Source organism: Macaca fascicularis, chromosome X (genome assembly GCF_037993035.2).
Source record: "Macaca fascicularis isolate 582-1 chromosome X, T2T-MFA8v1.1".
NCBI classification, from domain to species: domain Eukaryota; kingdom Metazoa; phylum Chordata; class Mammalia; order Primates; family Cercopithecidae; genus Macaca; species Macaca fascicularis.
This window is the reverse complement of record NC_088395.1, coordinates 69,868,650-69,893,537: the sequence shown is the minus strand read 5'-3', so window position 1 is coordinate 69,893,537 and position 24,888 is coordinate 69,868,650. Positions and strand designations below refer to the sequence as shown.

At 37.1% G+C, this 24,888-nt stretch overlaps 1 protein-coding gene across 6 annotated transcripts in view; it reads left to right on the top strand.

The window, feature by feature from the left end:
• The window catches only part of SPIN4 (spindlin family member 4), a 287,004-nt gene that overhangs the window by 240,775 nt on the left and 21,341 nt on the right, over positions 1-24,888 (top strand). For 2 of the 6 annotated variants that reach the window (XR_012429753.1, XR_012429761.1), the window contains exon 5: positions 11,870-11,953. Coding sequence is in view for 2 of the 6 variants with exons in the window: in XM_074028832.1 (XP_073884933.1) it covers positions 4,317-5,066 (750 nt within the window). In the remaining 4 variants the exon portion in view is untranslated. Of the gene's footprint in view, positions 1-1,947; positions 7,917-11,869; positions 11,954-24,888 lie in introns of those variants that run through there. The other 4 variants (XM_074028833.1, XR_012429759.1, XR_012429751.1 and 1 more) reach the window with 4 other exon arrangements.

Below are 24,888 nucleotides of genomic sequence, written 5' to 3'. Positions count from 1 at the left end.
TCCAGCTTCTTCTGTTAGGTTCCCCTGACACAACCTTTGGACAAATACAGCACTAACTCACACTGCCTCATTGCACATGGGCAGTACAGAAGTTTAGCTCCCATCCCAAATTTGCTGACACCTTCACGGTGAAAATCAGTTACAGGCTCATACCATCTTACGAGCTCAAAGTGGGAGTGGGGGCTTATCTGAACTCTGGGCCCCATTGACACAAAGGGTTTAGGGAAAGTTGAGTACCATCTAGTTCCATCATGTTTCCCTTTGTTCTGTCTCACTGACTGTGGATAAGGATGGAAGCTCAGCTACCCACTGGTTTTCACTGACATTAGGTGTATAGGGAACCAGAGTGCTGGCTAGCCCTGACTTTCTCTACTGTATTCAGTCTCATTGCTGTCAGGTTTATATGGGGTGTGAGTGTATCATAACGATTACTAGCACTACCTCACACTATCAGATGAATGTGGTGGAGTAATTTACCATTTGACCTAGATGACACTATCCTGGCAGGAGAATCAGAGTACTATTTGCTTCTGCCAGGGAGGTAATAGATCAGCTCTCTCTTCAACATCACCAGTATTTATCTTTCAGGGGAATAAAAACACTGCCTATTTCTGTCAGATGAATCATGGAAGATCAGCTCTCTACTTGGTAATGCCAACACTACACTGTTAGGGGAATTGGAATGTCAGTTACTTCTGCCAACAGTGGATGAAATATCAGTTCTCAACTTTGAGGTTTTTTTACTAACTTTGTTCCACACCACAAGCTATACCCCCTGTTCCTTATCACAATGAACTCTTTGCTCTTGTCACAAACTCCTGACTAGTTTGTCACATATCCTATAACGATTCACTCTATAGGTCTTTCCTTGAGCTCTTTGAAAAGACCTCACTACTCTGCCACCCTCTGAATATCTTCTTTTGTTGCTATTTTAAGCATTCAAGTAGTCTTTGCTGATCTCCCCAGCCATAAAATATCACTATCTCCTTTGGGTCCCCTAGTACTTCAGTTGCACCTCTTTTATAGCATGCATTATAATCTTTTGTGCATACTGGAATTAATAATAGTTATACCTCCCTCCACTGCCCCTCCAATTATAAATTAACACTGATATCCCAAATTAATTTTCAATAACGTTTATTTATTAAAAAGTCAATCTTCCAGAAGCTTCCAGTATTTGAAATACTGTTCTGAAATTGGATATAAGGAAAAAATCACGCCATAGCCCTCCTTGATTCACAAGCCCTGGCCAAGAGGGCTTGAATGTAAAATAGAGGAAAGGTTTAGAGGTGGGGTATGAGCCAGGTGGTTTTTAACAAGATATAACAAGACAAAATAACTTGTTTCAGGAAATGACTAGTTAGGAGACAACTGAGTACTTACTATGTAGTTCATGTGCTGAGAGATTTGTGTGTACTTATCTAATTTAATCCTCACACTTACACTTTGAGGTAAGTTTTATTGTTATCCACACATGTAAGTCGAGGAAATCTTGCTCCCCCTTGCTTTAATGTTTTCTCCTAAGCATTTTCAGACTTATGGGCACATGTATGCACAGGGTCAGTGATTTAGGTGTTTTAAATGGATAAAATTGCTGTCGGAGAGCCTCAGTTGCCAGAACGGTAGTCTTCAAAAGCTTGCGTAAGACTACTTGTTTCACTGGGGAAGATGTCTTTGCCTTGGGGTAGGACAGATGAAAGCAATTATTTATTCATTTAACAAACGTTTATTGAGTACCTATTCTGTGTAGGGTATTTGGGATGCAAGATAAAAATCCCTTCTTGAATAAGTTTGTTGTCCAGTGGGAGTCATACAAAGTAAACATTTTATCAGCATGATAAGTCCTTTTAAATCTATATGTTAGTGAATGATCTGAACATTAGAATCATAATTTTGGAGAAGAAAGGGTATTAGAATTTTTTTTTTCTTTTTTTTTTGTCTCTTCAGGCCACTTTGTGGGGTTGTAAGCAAGAATTCCCTTGAAGGATGTAACCAAAGGCCTGAGGAAACTGTTTTCCCTGCATTTGTGTGTCCTGTGGGTCATCTTCTTCTTTCACGTGTCAACTGCTCTTCTAAGCAAAAAGTGCTTGGTGCATCTTGGTCTGGGGAATTATTTGGAAGACATTATTTGTAGAACATAATGGCAAAACATTTACACACACTCACCTTCTGATTTTGAGTATGAATGTGTAGGTTGTGTATATGTGTGAATATATATACACCATGATATCATTCTAAGTGTTTGGAAATAACTGTTCATGCATGTAGCTTACCTTCCTCCTTGGAATTACTTTCTTGTGATATGGCATTAAAGAATTATCCCATCTCTGAAGTCCTTTGCCTGGGAAACATGGTGAATTGGGGGATCCTTACACATTCTGTGTGACCAGCTATTAAACAGAATGAGGACTAGGTCTCTCTGTCACTGACCTGGAAGGTAATGAAATGTTCAGGCAACCAGTATTGACACCTTGCAGCTTTTTCCCCCGGTTTTTTTGTTTCCAGGTGAATTAATTGCCTTTTTTACTCATGAGTATATGACGCTTTCTCTTTTCACCAGCGAAGAGTAGAGGAACGAAAATGAGAACCCTAGACTCCTCTGGATTTTAATGTCATCTTGTAAGTGGGATGTAGTGTTAAAAGTTTTACAGACACTCTTATTTAATCCTCACAGCAGCTCTGTGGCTTAAGGTAAGTGAAATTATGGACACTTTCTTCTCTTTCAGGTTTTCGATATAAGCATGCAGCACTTTTATATACAGAAAAACAGCAAATATATACACAAAAAATCCTTTCTTTCTCTCTCTACAAAATTAAGGCCACAATATTGTTTCAATATATTCCTTTTTCAAACAATGCACTCATCTCATGTGCAGCTCTCCATGTCATTAAATATTCTCTTAAAAAATGGTTTAGACAATAAATCCATTTATGAAGGTAAAATGCTTTTATTCTTATGTTATAGATCATGTAGGATAGTGTACTATCAAAAGGAATATTACAAACATTTGATATTACCATTAAAAATCATGTTTTGAGAGTATTTAACAACCTTGGAAAATGTTCGTGACATACATGAAAAACACAAGTTATAAAAGTATGAAATATGCTCCCAATTTTATAAAATATAAGCACAGGTTTATTAACAGGAGAGAAAATAGTATTGTTAACATTTTGGTGCAGTCTGGATGGTAAAATTAATGGTAGTTTCGTCTTTTATTTCACTGAACTTTATGAGATCTCCACAGTGTCAGTACATGACCTTTACATTCTGCCAAAAAAATTTTAAAAAATAATCACTAGAAATGATCAGGTAGAAAATATAAAAGAGATTTTGGATTAAGATGGTGGACTGTGAATTATACACAGAGTTTTTATTCTCATCTTAAATGTCTTAAACTGAAAGAAAAGAATTTGTACGCACAAACTCTTTCTGGGTGTGCGTGTGTTTTACATTTTTTTTTTTAAGTGAGGAATTCCTGGAAGACAGAAAGCAGATGGAGCCACTGTGTAGGAGGCTGGCGGGCAGCAGACGGCCAGAAAGGAGGAGGAGGGGAGTCGGCCCGTCTGGCTGGCGTTTGAGGGAAACGGTCGAGGGGCGGAGGAGGAAATGAAAGAGAGGGCGCGTGTGTCAGTACAAACTGAACACGGGCACGCGCGCTGACCAGCCTGGCAGCCGCCCGCGGAGCGGAAGGCGGGATGTCTGGGGGCGGGGCCAAGGCTCAGGCGGGCTCACAGGGGGCGGGCTCCCTGGGCAGCAAAGACCCAGTCGCCAGAGTAAAGCCAAGCCAACTAGCGCTGCGAAGCCCGGGCCGCGCGGACTCCCCAGAGACGTGCCGCTGCCTGCGCCTTTGCCGCTGCAGCCATCCCTCTTACCCCGTGCCTTTCTTCCCCGTCGTCTCCTCTGTCGCTGTGCCGCAGCCGCACCAGCATCGACAACAGCTAAGTGGCCGATTCGGGGACTTGGGGTCGGGGTTGGGGCGGGCGCAAGGCACGAACTGCACTCGCGAGCCCGCCATCTCTAGCGTCGGCCGCCACTGCTGCAGTAACCCTTCTAGGGCGAGAGAGGAAAGCACTGTGGAAAGGCACACGCTGTCCCAGTGCTCACGGTTAGAGTTCGAGCATTTCTGCCAAAACCTTGGTGAGAGCCTTGCACTTGGAGAAGGGAGCACAGACCAGGTCTTTGAGATCGCAAAAAATAAAAATAAAAAAAATAATAAATATATATATATATATCATATTGCATAGTGTTAACTTTTTGTCAGTTTAATCGACCAGGGCAGCAGCTTTCCCCAAGCCCTCTTAATCCTTGAGCTATGTCTCCTCCGACTGTGCCTCCGATGGGGGTAGATGGCGTGTCCGCATACCTGATGAAGAAAAGGCACACCCACAGGAAGCAACGGCGCAAGCCCACTTTCCTCACTCGTAGAAACATCGTGGGCTGCCGCATTCAACACGGCTGGAAGGAAGGCAACGAGCCCGTGGAGCAGTGGAAGGGTACTGTGCTCGAGCAGGTTTCCGTGAAGCCCACACTTTACATCATTAAATATGATGGCAAAGATAGTGTGTATGGACTAGAACTGCACCGCGATAAGAGAGTTTTAGCGCTAGAGATCCTTCCTGAGAGAGTGCCAACTCCTCGTATCGATTCACGACTGGCAGATTCCCTGATTGGCAAGGCAGTGGGGCATGTGTTTGAAGGTGAGCATGGTACCAAGGATGAATGGAAGGGTATGGTCCTGGCGCGAGCTCCTGTGATGGATACTTGGTTTTACATCACCTACGAGAAAGATCCTGTTCTCTATATGTACACGCTGCTTGATGACTACAAAGATGGTGACTTACGCATTATTCCAGATTCCAACTACTATTTCCCTACAGCAGAACGGGAGCCTGGAGAGGTGGTCGACAGTCTCGTGGGCAAGCAGGTGGAGCATGCCAAAGATGACGGGTCCAAGAGAACTGGCATTTTTATACATCAAGTGGTGGCGAAGCCATCTGTCTACTTCATTAAGTTTGATGATGATATTCACATTTATGTCTATGGTTTGGTGAAAACTCCTTAAATTCTTTGTGCTCTTTACAGAAGTTGTGGAACTGTTAGATGTAAATTATTTTGTGTTCTCGTAGTTGTGAACGCAGAGAACAGTTTAGGTGTCAGAAATTCGGGAAAGTAGATAAATTTTATTGTGCCTCCAAATCTTACCTTGACTAGTTTCACAATTTTGCCTCAAGTGTACTTTGCTACTTTTGATATTGCGTTGTTCTGTAACTTAACAGTTAAATTGGGTGCTAATAGAAAATTAAAAAGTGTTTGCAACCATTGGAACAATGCAAAAATAAATTAGGAAAAATTAATGGTGTAAACCCACACCCCGTCGTCCTTACCCCTTCCTTTCCTTACCTTGTTTCTTCCCAGAAAACAAGTGCTGAGGATGCGAAGTACATCCTTCCACCTATTTTCCCTATCTTCATACAGAAAGTATGTTCTAATAGTTTCTGTAAAAATGGCAAGCCACATGCTTTTCTCACTTGACATGTAGATGATACCTCCTTATCAGTAGCTTCGGTCTTTCTTGCTCTCTGGCTCTCCCTGGCCCTCACTCTTACTCTCTTGCACTCTCACTCTCCCCCTCCCTCCCTTCCTCTAACAGCTGAATACACAGTACTTGCTGATGTGCCAAAAAAGCATTCAGTCATTTCATTATTTATCGTCTTTTATTTCCCTTTTTTTTTTTTCAAAATAACGCTGCTGTAATACATAATACTGGTGCTTTTATGTCTATAGGTTGGAGTCCCAGAAATACTATGTAGGCATATGTTTCAGAAATATTACAAGATTACTATCCAAAATGAAAGCACCCATTTCAGCATCCTCTTCAGCACTCTTTAATGCTTGAAAATATGAAAGGCTAAAAATTGCATTGTATTGCTTGTGACTTTAATTGCCTTTTATCTGAGTTCAAAGAGGTTTGTTGTTGCTGTCCTTATTTCTGTTTGGATTTTTCTCTGATTTGCCTGTTCTTTCCCTTCGTTCATGTATCTATTGATGTTTTTCATTATAAATTTGTAGAAATTCTTACTACATAGTGCATATGAATCATTTGTAGCTCTAATGTGTTATGATTTTTTCATCTTGACTTTATTGATCATGTATTTTCCTTTAAAATTTTTAAACATTTTAGGTAGACCACTATCTCTTTTATAGATTTTGGTTTTCTTTTTTTACCACATGGATCCCCCCACCCAAAGTCATACAAATATTCATCTACATTTTCTTCTAATAACTTTATTATTTTTAATGTTTAAATGTTTGATCCATCTGAAATTTATTTTTGTATATGGTGTAAGATGGGAATCCAGCTATAACATTTTCTCACATTGGATACCTGATTGTGACATTTATTTAAAATATTACCCATTTTCAAATTTCTGAGCCAATATCATGATTTAATTATAGTGGCTTCATCGTAAGTTTTAGAATCCGATAAAGCAAGTCCCATGTCATTAGTTGTTTTCTTTATACAATCTGTCCTAGACATTCATTCTTTCATGTGAAAAAATGAAATGCAGAATTTTAATAAAACTCTAATTATGATGGCTGACATCACAATTATAATTATATTAAAATCCTGCATTTTTGTTTAGAGGGCTCTTTAATAATATTAAATCTTAGCACTCAAGAGTCTTCATACATCATCGAAATATTTTGGTCTTGTTATTGGAATATTCTTCACGTAAGTATATCATAGCTAATTGAATTTATTTCTAAGTATTTTTACAGTTTTATTTCATATTTTGACATTGTGAATTGGTTTTTTTCTTCTCATTTGTAATTTTCTATTTTTGACAATATAGACAACCTATAGATTTTTGTATTTTTATCTTCTGTCTAATAAGCTTATTTAATCATTGAAATTACAGTAGATTTTTAAGAATATAATATTTTGGGTTTCCTAGATATGAAATTATTTCACCTGAAAATATAGATCATTTTATTTCCTCTTAATGTTTATACTGATTACTGTTACATTAGCTGGATTTTTCAAAACAATGTTGAATAGTGATGATGACAGACATGACTGTCTTGTTCTTAATTTTCATGGAAGTAAGAATGCAAAATATTAATAGGGTATAGTATTCCCTATTAGTATGACATTTACTTTTGGTTATTAGTAGATAGTCTTTAACATGTTTAAGAGTTTCTGCTATTCCTGTTTTATAGTGTTATTGCTAGAAGTGGTTCCTGAATTTTATAAAATGTCTTTTCAGCATCTATTGATAAAATTGTATGATTTTTTTTCTCTTTAATTTGTTGATGTGATGAATTAGAATGGTAGGTATTTGATGTGGAACTAAACTTGTATTTCTGGAACAAATCCTTCTTGGTCATGGTGAAATAATGATTTGCTACATTACTGGATTTTATTTACCAGTACTTAATTTAGAATTATTACATTTTCATTCCAAAGTAAAATTGTATTTTGTCCTTCTGATGCTATCTTTATCAAGTTTTGTTATTGAAGTTGTGCTAGCTTTAAAAAATATGATTATGTGAGTTTTCAATTTTTTTTCCTGTGGTCTGGAATAATTTAAATAGCATTAGAATTATTTGTTCGTTAAAAGTTAGCTAGGACAAAGTGTAAAACAATCTAATCCTGATGACACTTTTGATGGTAGATTTTTAAATCAGCTTTGTGATTTCTTTGATAGTTACTGGTTTATTCAGGTTTTTTATTAAAAAGGTATACACATTCTCTGTGACATACGAAGTTAAAAGTTGTCTCTATTATTGCTGATTGTACTGGTTGTTGCTTGTTGACTGTACTATTCAGATGCTTTATGATTTTGCATATTTTATGTCACCTAGTTCTAATTCTGAAAACATTGTAATAAAATAATCAGCTATAATGGTATTTTCAATTATCTTTGTATTTTATTTATCAAAATTAAATCAAAGTATAGGAAAGTATGAAAGATATGACAAACATTTGCTCACCTCCACCCAAAATTAATAAGTGTCAACATTTTGGCCTATTTAATATAGATAGAGATGTACATTTTATTAAAGTCAGAAAATTACAGATAATAAATCTCTTTCCCAGTACCATCCCACTTCCATTCTTTGAATAGGCAGACACTGTAATTAATTTGGTGTGATGCTTGCCCATGTTTTATGTTTTTACTGCAAATATCATCATAACTGATAATAGTATTGTTTTTTAAAAAATTTCCCCATAAATGAACTTTAAACCATGTGGAGTTTATTTTGTGTTTTGTTGTAAGGATCTATGTTTCCGCAATTGGAAAACAGATTGCAACAACACAACTGTTAGGACTGACCTTAGAATGCTAGTTACTGTTTCAGGCACTTTACCACTCCTGATACTCAGAGAGGCGTGGCCCTAACTGAGGCCCTGAGGTTTCAATTAAAATGACAAAAATCTCAGTTCTCACAGAGCTTGTTTTCTTCTTAATGGGAGGCATATACCCGCTACCCACCCCTGACATTTGGGCCAGACATAGGCCTTATGTTGTCTTATGATGATTTTGGTGTTACCCCACATTCTGACACTCAGAGGGAGGCTAACTCTATTCCTGCCATTGTTTCAAGTGTTTGGGACATAGCAGATGGAACAAAAATCTTCCTTTCTTAGACAATGATAACAATAACATAGATAAATATTATTGCTTCCTAGTTCCTGTTCTCCCACAAGACTCTAAGTCCTGAACCGTGCATTATATTGTTCCCATTGATGATGGTTGGGACTGGAGATAGAACAGTGAACTATCTAGACAAAATCACTACTGCCTTAGAGCATACATCCTAAAGGAGAAAGGAAGACAGCCATCACCATTCTTACATCCCTGGCCCTTAGGCTTTATATTGTCTCATAATAATTTGGGGATATCCCACAGTGTGCCACTCAGAGCAAGATTTGACCCTAGTTCTGACTCTTACAGATTGAGGATATGAAAGTGAGCTAGATGAAGTCAAAATGAACATTCAAGCCTGCATAGCTTCAGAATTCCACTGTATATTCTGAAGTGATATGGCAAAATGTCAGAGAATAGAGCAAAGAATTCTGTCCAGAAAATTACAGGAGTAATTCAAACAAATTTTATGTTAATAATTTTAGACATGAATATTAAAGTGCATTGTGAGTGGGAATTAACTTTGTAGCTGATTACTTTTGTAAGGAAACTGACTACCTAGTAATCAAACGCCTCCCGGATTGTGAGCTATCTGCAAAAATCAGAGTTAATGTATGGGAATGGACAAGATTTTAAGAGTCAGTTTTTAAAAAACACAAGAATAAGGGCTAAATAAGTAAGTATAGGTGTAAAATGATATACTTTTTCTCTATTTTAGTCTGTATCTAAATAGACTCAAACAAGTGAATGAAGTGTGAAATGTCTACATTGTCTATCGTTTGGACAAAATATTTTCTTTAAAGATAGAAAAAAGTTTGCCATCTGTAAATTGGCTATTTCACTGAACTAATTAATTCTAAGTATGGATTTTTTTTTTTTTTAAACAGTGTCCTGCTCGGTCACTCAGGTTGAAGTGCAGTGGGCGATCATGGCTCACGGCAGCCTTGACCTCCCAAGATCAAGCAATCCTCCCACCTCAGCCTCCTGAGTAGCTGGGAGTACAGGCACAAGCTACCATGCCCAGCTAATTTTTGATATTTTATGAAGATGAGGTTTCACCATGTTGCCCAGGCTGGTCTCAAACTGGAGCTCAAGGCGATCCACCTGCCTCAGCCTCCCAAAGTGTTGGTATTATAGGTGTAAGCAACTGTGCTTAGCCCTGGGTTTACTTTTAACTGTATGAACTATATTCAGGACTTCTGAAAATGTAAAGCATCCATGCTTTCTCTCCTTCACAGATTTTCCACATGCATCCTTCATTCTCTTGTTGAGTGTTCATACCACAAAAGATTTAGGTTCATTTTTAAAGACATCTAGATAACTGCCAAAGGAAGTGATGTTAGCACTTCTCATAAATCAGGGTTTCTGCTATGGTTACTTTGATTAGTACTTGTTTATTTAATCATTCATTTATTTATGAAATAATAACCCAGGATCCTCTGACAAAATGTGCAAGATGTTTTCCTGGGTGCCATGCTGGGAAACCAAGATAAATAAAACATGGTCTTTTATATGTTTTTTTGTGGCCTTCAAATCAATAGCAGAGACAAAAAGTTGCCTTTAAAGCAATAGCAGAGGCAAAAGATGGATATAAAACCCTGTATAACAAGGTAAAAAGAATGTGATAAATGTTATTTAAAGGGTTAGAAGGGTACATATGTTCTGTTAATTCAGGTGACAGAGAACTCATTAATCTTCATTATGTTACACGAGCAAGAGGGTTTCTAAGTTGATGATTTCATAGTACCAACATAGCAAATTTTATATATATATATATATATATATATATATATATATATATATATAGAGAGAGAGAGAGAGAGAGAGAGAGAGAGAGAGAGAGGTATAATTACATAGAGCAAAAGACACAGTATCGAATATATAACACACTGACTTTTCAGTTTTTCTTCTGTCATTTATTTACAGCATCATTCCATTGTAATTAGAAAAGACACTTTATATTATTTTAATCTTTCAAAATGTATTGAGAATTGTTTTGTAGCCTAAAATGTGTTCTGTCTTAGAGAATGTTCTATGTGCACTTGAGAAGATTATGTATTCTCCTGTTGTGGGGTGAGGTGTTATAACTCTGTCAAGTCTAGTTTGTTTGTAGTGTTGTTCAAATCCTCTATTTTCTACTGACCTTATTCCTACATTCTCTATCCATTTTTGAATGTTTTCAACTGAAGTCTCCAACTATTATTGTGTGACTGTCTATTGCTCCCTTCAATTCTGTGAAACTGTGCATATATCTCGGGTATCTGTTGTTAGTATATTTATTTTTATAATTTTGATATCTCCTTGATGAATTATCCATTTACTAATAAGCATTGACATTTCTTGTGTGTTTTTTTTTTTTTATTTAATGCCTACTTTGTTTGATATTGTTACAGTGGCTGTAGATTTGCAAGGAAAATCTTTTTCCTTTTTTTTTGCTTCAACCTATTTGTGTCTTTTATATCTAAAGTGAATCCCTTGTAGATAGTACATAGTTGGATCACATTTTTAAAAATTCATTCTTCCAAGCAATATCTTTTGATTGGAGAGTTAGTTCCATTTATATTTAAAGTAATGACGGATAAGGAAAGATTTACCTCTGCCATTTTTCTGTTTAAGTATGTCTTAGAAATTTTTTGTCCCTCTTTCCCTCCCTTAATGCTTTCTTTTATGTTGATAGTGGATTTTTTGTTATTAACTGATTTTCTTCTTATATTTTTGTATATAGATTTTTTAGACATTTTCTTTTTGTTTAATATGGGGATTATATGTGACATCCTAAATTTATAACAATTTAGTTGATTTGATGCACACATAACTTCAATAACATACAAAATCTCTGCTCCTATACAGCTCTATTCTCCACCCTTTATGTTGTCACAAATTATAACTTATACAATGTGTGTCCGATAATAGAGACTCATAATTATTCTTCATAAATTTGTCATCTTAATAGTGTAGGAAGTAAAAAAGCTCTTCCCAGATTTTTGCCTTAGCAATCTACTGTTTGTTTTTATTATAGCCTTTTGCTTCAGACATGTGAGGATTGTATGACTTTCAGTGTTTTTAAGCAATGCTTGTTCTTTTTCTGACCTGAGTTTTACTTAGGTAAAACAAAGATGAAAGCCTTGTGTCAGTCATCCACGTAGTGGACAAGTTAGAGCAACCATATGAACAACCATATGAAACAATTCTACTCTTCTTACTTTGGAACCAGGGAAAGGGTGCCACACTGGGAATGCAGGCTGTCCTTGCTTCTGAACCAAAGCTACTATTGTGCCAGGAAGAGGGTGGAAAAAGAGTAAGTAAAATCATCAATTACTTCCTACTGTTTTGAAGATTTTTTTTTCTCTCTTTAGAGTTCATTTGGTTATTGTAAATTTTGACTGATTTTCTGAATTCTGAAAAAACTGGTTCCAAAAGTATCCACTTGTTCTATGTTTCTATGAGGGATGATAGCCTAGAGCTGCCTCCTCTTTCATATTGTTGATGTCACATTCCTTGTCAGATACATGTATATGCATATGTACATACATACATACAAATTTTATATATAGAGAGAAAGAGAGAGTAAATGTTTCCTCCTTGTCTGTGTGTTGCCTGTTTATTTTTGTAATCAGGTAATTCAATGAGCAAATGTTTTAAATTTGATGAAGTCCAGTGTGGTTTTTTTTTTTTTGGCATTTTAAGATTTGTTTCACAATCCAAAGGTGCAAAGATAACCTTCTATTTGTGTTATAGGAACGTTATGGCTTTAACTTTCATGTATATGTTTTGATTCACTTTCAGTTAATTTTTGTTTATGGTGTGAGGTATGTGTCCAGATAAATAGGTAGATCAGTCAAAGGATATATGGATAACAACATGGTTTGTTTTTCAATAGAGATATTTAGTTATTCCAGGACCATTTGGAAAATCTTTCATTTAATCACTGAATTTTATTAGTGCTTTTTACAAAAATTAATTAACCATATATGTGTTTTTATTTCTGTACTCTTTTGTGTTTTAATGCTCTATCTTTCTATACTTATGATAATGGCATTCTGTCTTGACTAATGTAGCTTCATACTATATTTTAGAATCTGATAATGTAAGTACTTCAACATTGTTCTTATTCACCTTTTCCTAGTTTTTGCACTAATATCCTTTGTTGTTTTTGATTCAAGACCTGAGTCAGTACTATATTGCATTTATTCTTCATGTCGCCTTGGTCTCCTCCAATTAGTGACAGCTTTTTAAGCTTTAAAGTATTTTATGACCTTGACACTATTAAGGAATATTCGTTAGTTGTTTTTTATAATGTCTCTTGATTTCAAGTCGTTTGATGGTTTTCTCATGACTAAAGGGGAGTTATAGATTTTTTATAAGAGTACCACAGAAGTGATGTGTCTTTCTCATTGCATAATATCAGGGGTTGCACGATGTCAGCATAACTTATTGGTGATATTAATGTTGATCACTTTTGTTGAGGTGGTTTCTCCACTTTAAAGTTTGGTAGGTTTTTTTTCTCCCTTTTCATAGTCTATTATTTGAAATTCAGTGACTAACTTTGGCTGACACTCAATGAGACTAGAATTAAGTTCCACTTCTTGTGAGGAGTATTAAATAATTTTTAAAACTTCTAGCAATTAGTAAATATTTTGGAGGCAATGTTTTGAGGCTCTGCAAATTTCTTAAATTAACCAGTGACTAAATTTAAATTTTGAACTATTGTGGAATTGTCTATTTCTCCCTTCAATTTAATCATTTTTTGTTTTATGTATTATATTTGGGGGCTTTAAAGTTAAGTGTGATATATTTTCATAATTGCTACATTTTCCTGATTGACCGTTTTATCATTATACAATGCCCTTCAATATCTCTACTAACAATTTTTGTCTTAAGTCTATTTTGTCTGTTATAAATATCAGACAAAATAAAACAGCTCTCTTTTGAGTACTGTGTGTCCAGTATCATTTCGCATCCCGTTACTTCCAACCTATTTATATATTTTAATCTAAATTGTGTTTTCTGTAGATCACATAGAGTTGTATCTTTTTAAAAATTCTATTCTACCAATATTGCCTTCTAATTAGGGCGTTTAATCCAGGTACAATTAATTTTGGTAATTTACAGATTGGTATTTACTGCTATTTTGCTTTGGATTTCTGTGTCTTATTTTTCATTTTGTCTATTCTTCCATCACTACTTTTTTTTTGTATTAAATAGATGTTTTCTAGTATACCTCGCCCAGGCTGGAGTATAGTGGCATGATCTTGGCTCACTGCTACCTCTGCCTCCTCGGCTCAAGCGATTCTCCTGCCTCAGCCTTCTGAGTAGCTGGGATTGCAGTGCCACCATGCATGGCTAATTTTTGTATTTTTTTTTTTAGTAGAGATAGGGTTTTGCCATGTTGGCCTGGCTGGTCTCGAACTCCTGGCCTTAAATGATCCATCTACCTCGGCCTCTCAAAGTGTTGGGATTACAGGCATTAGCCACCATGCCTGGCCCCTAGTATAATTTTTTAAAGCCTTTGTCATTTTATTTATTATTCATTCTGAGTTATTTTCTTCTGGGTCACTCTGGTGAGTACAATTAAATTATTACAGTCTAGTTCAGTTTCATTTCTATTTAATTTCAATAGTATACAAAATTATTGATTCCATTTATTTCTATTCTCTTCCCCATCCTCTATGATTTTATCATACCAATATTTTATTTATGCATTATTTTCTCATCAATGCAGATTTATAATAATTATTTTATGCGTTTGTATTTTAAATCAGGTAGGATGAAACACAGAGGTACAAACAAAAAACATACTTCTTTCATCTTTTATATTTCCTCATGCAGTTACCTTTACCAGCCTTCTTTATTTTTTCATGGTCTTCAAATTACAGTTAGTGTTGTTTCATTTCAGCCTAAAAGTCTCTTTTTAGTATTTCTTGTCAAGCATATCTAGTAAAAAATTTTTATCAGTTCTTGTTTATCTGGACATGTTTTTATTTCTCTTTCATTTGTAAGTTTTGCTGGATATAAAACATTTGCTTCACATGTTTTTTCTTTCAGCATTTTAAATATGGTAGGTATCCCATTATCATAAATAGTATTGGGTGAGAAATCAGTTGTTAATCTTACTAAGGCTCTTTTGTATACGATCAGTCATTTTTCTCTTTCTGCATTCAAGATTCTCTCTTTATGTTTGTCTTTTGACAGTTTAATTATGATGTCTTGGTGTGCTTCTCTTTGAGTTTATCTTACTTGCAATTCATTGAGATTCTTGGATGTGTATATTAGTGTTCATCAATTTTTGGAAGTTTTCAGCCATTATTTTTTCAAATATTCTTACTGCCTCTTTCACTCTCTACTTTTTCTCAGACTTCCATAATGCGTATTTCGGTATGCTTGATGATGTTCACGGGTCTCTGGAGTTTTGTAAATTTTTTTCACTCTGTTATCTTTCTGTTCCTTAGACTGGGTAATCACAATTGACCTACCTTTCAGTTCATGAATTCTTTTTTCTGCCTGCTTATATCTGCTGTTGAACTTCTTTGGTTTATTTTTAATTTCAGTTCTTATATTTTTCAACTTCAGAATTTCTATTTGGTTTCTTTTTGTATCTTTTTACTGATATACTACTTGATGAGATGTTATTCTCATACATTTCTTTAATTCTTTTTTTTTTATACTTTAAGTTCTAGGGTACATGTGCACAATGTGCAGGTCTGTAACATAGGTATACATGTGCCATGTTGGGATGCTACACCCATTAATTCATCATTTACATTAGGTATATCTCCTAATGCTATCCCTCCGCCCTTCCCTCACCCCATGACAGGCCCCGGTGTGTGATGTTCCGCTTCCTATGTCCAAGTGTTCTCATTGTTCAATTCCCACCTATGAGTGAGAACATGCAGTGTTTGGATTTTTGTCTTTGCGATAGCTTGCTGAGAATAATGGTTTCCAGCTGCATCCATGTCCCTAAAAAAGAAATGAACTCATCCTTTTTTATGGCTGCATAGTATTCCATGGTGTATATGTGCCACATTTTCTTAATCCAGTCTGTCACTGATGGCCATTTGGGTTGATCTTTGCTATTGTGAATAGTGCCACAATAAACATACATGTGCATGTGTCTTTACAGCAGCATGATTTATAATCCTCTGGGTATATACCCAGTAATGGGATGGCTGGGTCAAATGGTATTTCTAGTTCTAGATCCTTGAGGAATTGCCACACTGTCTTCCACAATGGTTGAACTAGTTTACAGTCCCACCAACAGTGTAAAAGCATTCCTGTTTCTCCACATCCTCTCCAGCACCTGCTGCTTCCTGACTTTTTAATGATCGCCGTTCCAACTGGTGTGAGATGGTATCTCATTGTGGTTTTGATTTGCATTTCTCTGATGGCCAGTGATGATGAGCATTTTTTCATGTGTCTGTTGGCTGCATAAATGTCTTCTTTTGAGAAGTGTATGTTCATATCCTTTGTCCACTTTTTGATGGGGTAGATTTTTTCTTGTAAATTTGTTTCCGTTCCTTATAGATTCTGGATATAAGCCCTTTGTCAGATGAGTAGGTTGCAAAACTTTTCTCCCATTCTGTAGGTTGCCTGCTGACTCTGATGGTAGTTTCTTTTGCTGTGCAGAAGCTCTTTAGTTTAATTAGATCCTATTTGTCAATTTTGGCTTCTGTTGCCGTTGCTTTTGGTGTTTTAGACATGAAGTCCTTGCCCATGCCTATGTCCTGAAAGGTATTACCTAGGTTTTCTTCTAGGGTTCTTATGGTTTTAGGTCTAACATTTAAGTCTGTCATCCATCTTGAATTAATTTTTGTATAAGGTGTAAGGAAGGGATCCAGTTTCAGCTTTCTACATATGGCTAGCCAGTTTTCCCAGCACCATTTATTAAATAGGGAATTCTTTCCCCATTTCTTGTTTTTGTCAGGTTTGTCAGAGATCAGATGGTTGTAGATGTGTGGTATTATTTCTGAGGACTCTGTTCTGTTCCACTGGTCTATATCTCTGTTTTGGGACCAGTACCATGCTGTTTTGGTTACTGTAGCCTTATAGTATAGTTTGAAGTCAGGTAGCATGATGCCTCCAGCGTTGCTCTTTTGGCTTAGGATTGTGTTGGCAATGTGGGCTCTTTTTTGGTTCCATATGAGCTTTAAGGTAGTTTTTTCCAATTTTGTGAAAAAAGTCATTGTTAGCTTGATGGAGATGGCATTGAATCTGTAAATTACCTTGGGCAGTATGGCCATTTTCACGATATTGATTCTTCCTATCCATGAGCATGGAATGTTCTTCCATTTGTTTGTGTCTTCTTTTATTTCGTTGAGCAGTGGTTTGTAGTTCCCCTTGAAGAGGTCCTTCACATCCCTTGTAAGTTGGATTCCTAGGTGTGTTATTCTCTTTGAAGCAATCATGAATGGGAATTCACTCATGATTTGGTTCTCTGTTTGTCTGTTACTGGTATATGAGAATGCTTGTGATTTTTGCACATTGATTTTGTATTCTGAGACTTTGCTAAAGTTGCTTAGCAGCTTAAGGTGATTTTGGGCCGAGATGTTGGGATTTTCTAAATATACAATCATGTCATCTACAAATAGGGACAATTTAACTTCCTCTTTTCCTAATCGAATATTTTATTTCTTTCTCCTGCCTGGTTGCCCTGGCCAGAACTTCCAACACTATGTTGAAAAAGAGTGGTGAGAGAGGGCATCCCTATCTTGCGCTAGTTTTCAAAGGGAATGCTTCCAGTTTTTGCCCATTCAGTATGCTATTAGCTGTGAGTTTGTCATAAATAGCTCTTATTATTTTGAGATACATCCCATCAATACCTAATTTATTGAGAGTTTTTATCATGAAGGACTGTTGAAATTTTCAAAGGCCTTTTCTGCATCTATTGAGATAATCATGTGGTTTTTGTCTTTGGTTCTTTTTATAAGCTGGATTAGATTTATTGATTTGCATATGTTGAACTAGCCTTGTATCCCAGGGATGAAGCCCACTTGATCATGGTGGATAAGCTTTTTGATGTGCTGCTGGATTCGGTTTGCCACTATTTTTTTTTGAGGATTTTTGCATTGATGTTCATCAGGGATATTGGTCTAAAATCTTCTTTTTTTGTTGTGTCTCTGCCAGACTTTGGTATCAGCATGATGTTGGCCTCATAAAATGAGTTAGGGAGGATTTCCTCTTTTTCTGTCAATTGGAATAATTTCAGAAGGAATGGTACCAGCTCCTCCTTATACCTCTGGTAGAATTTGGCTGTGAATGCATCTGGTCCTGGACTTTTTTTGGTTGGTAGCCTATTAATTATTGCCTCAATTTCAGAGCCTGTTATTGGTCTATTCAGGGATTCAACTTCTTCCTGGTTCAGTCGTGGGAGGGTGTATGTGTCCAGGAATTTACCCATTTCTTCTAGATTTTATAGTTTGTTTGTGTAGAGGTGTTTATAGTATTATCTGATGGTAGTTTGCATTTCTGTCAGATCGGTGGTGATATCCCCTTTATCATTTTTTTATGGTGTCTATTTGATTTTTCTCTCTTTTCTTCTTTATTAGTCTTGCTAGTGGTCTGTCAATTTTGTTGATCTTTAAAAAAAAAACAGCTCCTGGATTCATTGATTTTTTTTTGAAGTGTTTTTTAGTGTCTCTATCTCCTTCAGTTCTCCTCTGATCTTAGTTATTTCTTGCCTTCTGCTAGCTTTTAAATGTGTTTGCACTTGCTTCTCTAGTTCTTTTAATTGTAATGTTATGGTGTAAATTGTAGAACTTTCCTGCTTTCTCTTGTGGGTATTTAGTGCTATAAATTTCCCTCTACATACTGCTTTAAATGTGTCCCAGAGATTCTGGTACATTGTAACTTTGTTTTCATTGGTTTAAAATAACATCTTTATTTCTGCCTTCATTTCGTTATGTACCCAATAGTTATTCAGCAGCAAGTTGTTCAGTTTCCATGTAGTTGAGCATTTTTGGTGAGTTTCTGAATCCTGAGTTCTAGTTTGATTGCACTGTGGTCTGAGAGTTTGTTAAAATTTCTGTTCTTTTACATTTGCTGAGGAGCGCTTTACTTCCAACTATGTGGTCAGTTTTGAAATTAGTGTGATGATGTGCTGAGAAGAATGTATATTCTGTTGATTTGGGGTGGAGAGTTTTGTAGATGTCTGTTAGGTCTGCTTGGTGTATAGCTGAGTTCAATTCCTGGATATCCTTGTTAACTTTCTGTCTCATTGATCTGTCTAATGTTGACAGTGGGGTGTTAAAGTCTCCCATTATTATTGTGTGGGAGTCTAAGTCTCTTTGTAGGTCTCTAAGGAGTTGCTTTTGAATCTGGGTGCTCCTGTATTGGGTACATATATATTTAGGATAGTTAGCTCTTCTTGTTGAATTGATCCCTTTACCATTATGTAGTGACCTTCTTTGTCTCTTTTGATCTTCGTTGGTTTAAAGTCTGTTTTATCAGAGACTAGGATTGCAACCCCTGCCTTTTTTGTTTTCCATTTCCTTGGTAGATCTTCCTCCATCCCTTTATTTTGAGCCTATGTGTGTCTCTGCCCATGAGGTGGGTTTCCTGAATACAGCACACTGATGGGTCTTGACTCTCTATCCAGTTTGCCAGTCTGTCTTTTAATTGGAGCATTTAGCCCATTTACATTTAAGGTTAATATTGTTATGTGTGAATTTGATCCTGTCATTATGACGTTAGCCAGTTATTTTGTTCATTAGTTTATGCAGCTTATTCCTATCATTGATGACCTTTACATTTTGGCATGTTTTTGCAGTGACTGGTACTGGTTGTTCCTTTCCATGTTTAGTGCTTCCTTCAGTAGCTCTTGTAGGGCAGGCCTGGTGGTGACAAAATCTTTCAGCATTTCCTTGTCTGTATAGGATTTTATTTCTCCTTCCCTTATGAAGCTTAGTTTGGCTGGATATGAAATTCTGGGATGCAAATTTTTTCCTTCAAGAATGTTGAATATTGGCCCCCACTCTCTTCTGGCTAGTAGAGTTTTTGCAGAGAGATCACCTGTTAGTCCGTTGGGCTTCCCTTTGTGTGTAACCCGGCCTTTCTCTCTGGCTGCCCTTAACATTTTTTCCTTCATTTCAACTTTGGTGAATCTGACAATTATGTGTCTTGGAGTTGTTCTTCTCGAGGAGTATCTTTGTGGCGTTCTCTGTATTTCCTGAATTTGAATGTTGGCCTGCCTTGCTAGGCTGGGGAAGTTCTCCTGGATAATATCCTGAAGAGTGTTTTCCGACTTGGTTCCATTCTCCCCATCACTTTCAGATACACCAATCAGAAGTAGATTCGGTCTTTCACATACTCCCATATTTCTTGGAGACTTTGTTCATTTCTTTTTACACTTTCTTTCTCTAAACTTCTCTTCTTGCTTCATTTCATTCATTCTATCTTCAACCGATACCCTTTCTTCCAGTTGATTGAATCGGCTACTGAAGCTTGTGCATTAATCACGTAGTTCTCGTTCCATGGTTTTCGGCTCCATCAGGTCATTTAAGGACTTCTCTACACTGGTTATTCTAGTTAGCCATTCGTCTATTCTTTTTTCAAGGTTTTTAGCTTCTTTGCGATGAGCTCGAACTTCCTCCTTTAGCTCGGAGAAGTTTGATGGTCTGAAGCCTTCTTCTCTCAACTCGCCAAAGTCATTCTCTGTCCAGCTTTATTTCATTGCTGGCGAGGAGCTGCATTGCTTTGGAGTGGGAGAGGCACTCTGAGGTTTAGAATTTTCAGCTTTTCTACTCTGTTTTTTCCCCATCTTTGTGGCTTTATCTACCTTTGGTCTTTGATGATGGTGACATACAGATGGGGTTAGGTGTGGATGTCTTTTCTGTTTGTTAGTTTTCCTTCTAACAGTCAGGACCCTCAGCTGCAGGTCTGTTGGAGTTTGCTGGAGGTCCACTCCAGACCCTGTTTGCCGGGGTATCAGCAGTGGAGGCTGCAGAACATCTAATATTGCTGAACAGCAAATGTTGCTGCTTGATTGTTCCTCTGGAAGCTTCATCTCAGAGGGGTACCCAGCCATGTGAGGTGTCAGTATGCCCATACTATAGGGTGCCTCCCAGTTAGGCTACTCGGGGGTCACGGACCCACTTGAGGTGGCCATCTGTCCGTTCTCAGATCTTATACTCCGTGCTGGGAGAACCACTACTCTCTTCAAAGCTGTCAGACAGGGACTTTTAAGTGTGCAGAGGTTTCTGCTGCCTTTTGTTGGGCTATGCCCTGCCCCCAGAGGTGGAGTCTATAGAGGCAGGCAGGCCTCCTTGAGCTGAGGTGGGCTCCTCCCCGTTCAAGCTTCCAGGCAGCTTTGTTTACCTACTCAAGCCTCAGCAATGGTGGGCGACCCTCCCCCAGCCTTGCTGCTGCCTTGCAGGTTGATCTCAGACTGCTGTGCTAGCGTGGGACCCTCCGAGCCAGGCATGGGATATAATCTCCTGGTGTGCCATTTGCTAAGACCATTGGAAAAGCACAGTATTCTGCGGGAGTGACCCGATTTTCCAGGTGCCATCCATCACTGCTTTCCTTGGCTAGGAATGGGAATTCCCTTACCCGGGGTAGGTGGTGCCTAGCCCTGCTTTGGCTCACGTTGGGTGGGCTGCACCCACTGTCCTGCCCCCACTGTCTGACAAGCCCCCGTGATATGAACCCAGTACCTCAGTTGGAAATGCAGAAATCACCCATCTTCTGCGTTGCTCACCCTGGGAGCTGTAGATTGGAGCTGTTCCTATTCAGCCATCTTGGAACCGCCCCCCTCTTTAATTCTTTAGATGTGATTTTCTCTAGTTCTTTGGACAGATTTATAATAGCTGATTTAAAGTCACCTACTAAATTTAGTATTCATCTAACGGTCTTGCCTATAACAATCACTACTTTGATGTTGTAATGATTGATTTTCTATAAAAGAATTTCCTCTTTATTAATTGAAGTTTTTCTGTTAGGAATAGCTGATCTCTTCTCTCATTCATTCGTTTATTCATCCAATTTTGTTTTTATATCAGTATGGACTTATGGATACTTATTTTATTATTTATGTTGTAATCCATTAGTTGCAGTATTTTAAATATTTTAACTTTTATTTTAGATTCAGGAGTAGTGAAAGTTGTTTACAAGGGGAACTCATAATTTGGAGGTTTCATGTACACATTATTTTGTCACTCAAGTACTAAGCATAGCCTCAACACTTTTTTCTTCTGAACCTCTTCCTCATCTTAGTATCCTCCTTCAAGTTGGCTCCAATATTTGTTGTTCCTCTCTTTTTATCCATGTGTTCTCATTATTTAGCTTCAACTTATAAGTGAGAACATGGAGTATTTTATATTCTTTTCCTGCATTGGTTTGCTAAAGATAGTGGCCTCCAGTTCCATCCACTAGAGAAATGTAAATCAAATTTACAATATTATTTTTATTTATTTTATTCCTAGATTATTTTAGGTTTGACCATTGGTAGTTTTTTATTCCTAGATTATTTTAGGTTTGACCATTGGTAATTTCTTGGCTTCTGTAACATTTTTAACTCCTTTCTTTTTTTTTTTTGATCGTGCAGCCTTTATTGGACATTTATCTTTCAGCAAAGTGCAGTTATATTTTCCATTAATTTACAGTAACACAGTTTAAGTCTGATACCCTAAATTGTTGACCCAGGTGAGATGTAATGCTAAATACTTGTTTAGGTTAAGATGCCCCCAAATGTCATTATTGTCTGAGTAGTAAGTGCTGAGTAACAGAAGAAATTTAATCCACTAGCTTTAGGATAGGGTTTCTGTTATCTGCATTAGCTTTTCAGTGAAGTGAAAAAAAGATTTTTGCCTTTTGCATCATCCCACTTATTCAAACATCATTCTTTAACAGAGGTTAAAAGATATTTCATGAAGAACTATAGATGTTCTGTGCTTACAGTTTGGGGGTGAATATAAATACAAATGACATGAAGTAAATGTACTTGAAAAAATACATATGGTTTTTAATAGTTGAAAATGTTTCGGCTGGGCGTGGTGGCTCATGCCTGTAATCCCAGAACTTTGGGAGGCTGAGGTGGGTGGATCACCTGAGGTCAGGATTTCGAGACCAGCCAGACCAACATGGCGAGACTCCGACTCCGTCTGTACTAAAAATACAAAATTAGCCGGGCATGGTGGTGCATGCCTGTAATCCCAGCTACTCAGGAGGCTGAGACAGGAGAATGGCTTGAACCCGGGAGGCAGAGGTTGCTGTCAGCTGAGATCGCACCATTGCATTCCAGTCTGGGCAACAAGAGTGCAACTCCTTCTCAAAAAAAAAAAAAAAAAAAAAAAAAGTTTTAATTTTTGTGGAAGTCAAGGTTAGGAAAATATTAATGTGCTAATATGTGTGGCGAAGTAAACTATCACTGTTTGTACAAGTTGGCATTTTAGGACATTGGCACTAAGAAAATAGAGATTTTCATATTAGTAGCCTCTCTCATGCTCCCAAATAGGTTATTGCATCTTTTTTTTTTTTTTTTTCATACTTTACATTCTGGGATACATGTGCAGAAAGTGCAGGTTTGTTACACAGGTATATGTGTGCCATGGTGGTTTGCTGCACCCATCAAATCATCTACATTAGGTATTTCTGCTAATGCTATCCGTACCCTAGCCCCACAGCCCCCAACAGGCCCCAGTGTGTGATGATCCTGTGTCCATGTGTTCTCATTGTTTAGCTCCCACTTATGAGTGAGAACATGTGGTGGTTGGTTTTCTGTTCCTGTGTTAGTTTGCTGAGTATGATGGTTTCCAGCTTCATCCATGTCCCTGCAAAGGACATGAACTCATCATTTTTTACGGCTGCATAGTATTCCATGATGTGTATTTGCCACCTTTCCTTTATCCAGTATATCATTGATGGGCATTTGGGTTGGTTCCAAGTCTTTGCTGTTGTGAATCATGCTGCAATAAACATACGTGTGCATGTGTTTTTATAGTAGAATGACTTATAATCCTTTGGGTATATAAACAGTAATGGCATTGCTGGGTCAAATGGTATTGCTGGTTCTAGATCCTTGAGGAATTGCCACACTGTCTTCCACAATGGTTGAACTAGTTTACACTCCCACCTACAGTGTAAAAGCGTACCTACTTCTGCACATTCTCTCCAGCATCTGTTGCTTCCTGACTTTTTAATGATCGCCATTCTAACTGGCATGGGATGGTATCTCATTGTGGATTTGATTTGCATTTCTCTAATGACCAGTGATGATGAGCTTTTTTAAATATGTTTGTTGGCTGCACAAATGTCTTCTTTTGAGAAGTGACTGTTCATATCCTTTGCCCACTTTTTGATAGGGTTGTTTTTTTCTTGTAAATTTGTTTGAATTCCTTGTAGATTCTGAATATAAGCCATTTGTCAGATGGATAGATTTCAAAACTTTTCTCCCATTCTGTAGGTTGCCTTTTCACTCTGGTGATAGTTTATTTTGCTGTGCAGAAGCTCTTTAGTTTAGTCAGTTCCCATTTGTCAATTTTGGCTTTTGTTGCTGTTGTTTTTGGTGTTTTTGTAATGAAACCTTTGACCATGCCTATGTCCTGAATGGTATTGCCTGGGTTTTCTTCTAGGGTTTTTATGGTTTAAGGTCTTATGTTTAAGCCTTTCATCCATCTTTAGTTAATTTTTGTATAAGGTGTAAGGAAGGGGTCCAGTTTTAGTTTTCTGCATATGGCTAGCCAGTTTTCACAACGCCATTTATTAAATAGGGAATCCTTTCCGCATTTCTTGTTTTTGTCAGGTTTGTCAAAGAGCAGATAGTTGTGGATGTGTGGTGTTATTTCTGAGACCTCTGTTCTGTTCTATTGGTCTATATATCTGTTTTGGTACCACTTACTATGCTGTTTTGGTTACTGCAGCCTTGTAGTCTAGTTTGGAGTCAGGTAACGTGATACCTCCAGCTTTGTTCTTTTTGTTTAGGATTGTCTTGGCTGTATGGGCTCCTTTTTGATTCCATATGAAATTTTAAGTAGTTTTTTTTTTTTTCTAATTTTGTGAAGAAAGTCAGTGGTAACTTGATGGGAATAGCATTGAACTATAAATTACTTTGGGTAATATGGCCATTTTCATGATATTATTTTTTCTTATCCATGAGTATGGAAAGTTTTTCCATTTGATTTTGTTCTCTCTTATTTTCTTGAGCAGTGGTTTGTAGTTCTCCTTGTAAAGATCCTTCAAATCCCTTGAAAGTTGTATTCCTAGGTATTTTATTTTCTTTGTAGCAATTGTGAATGGGAGTTC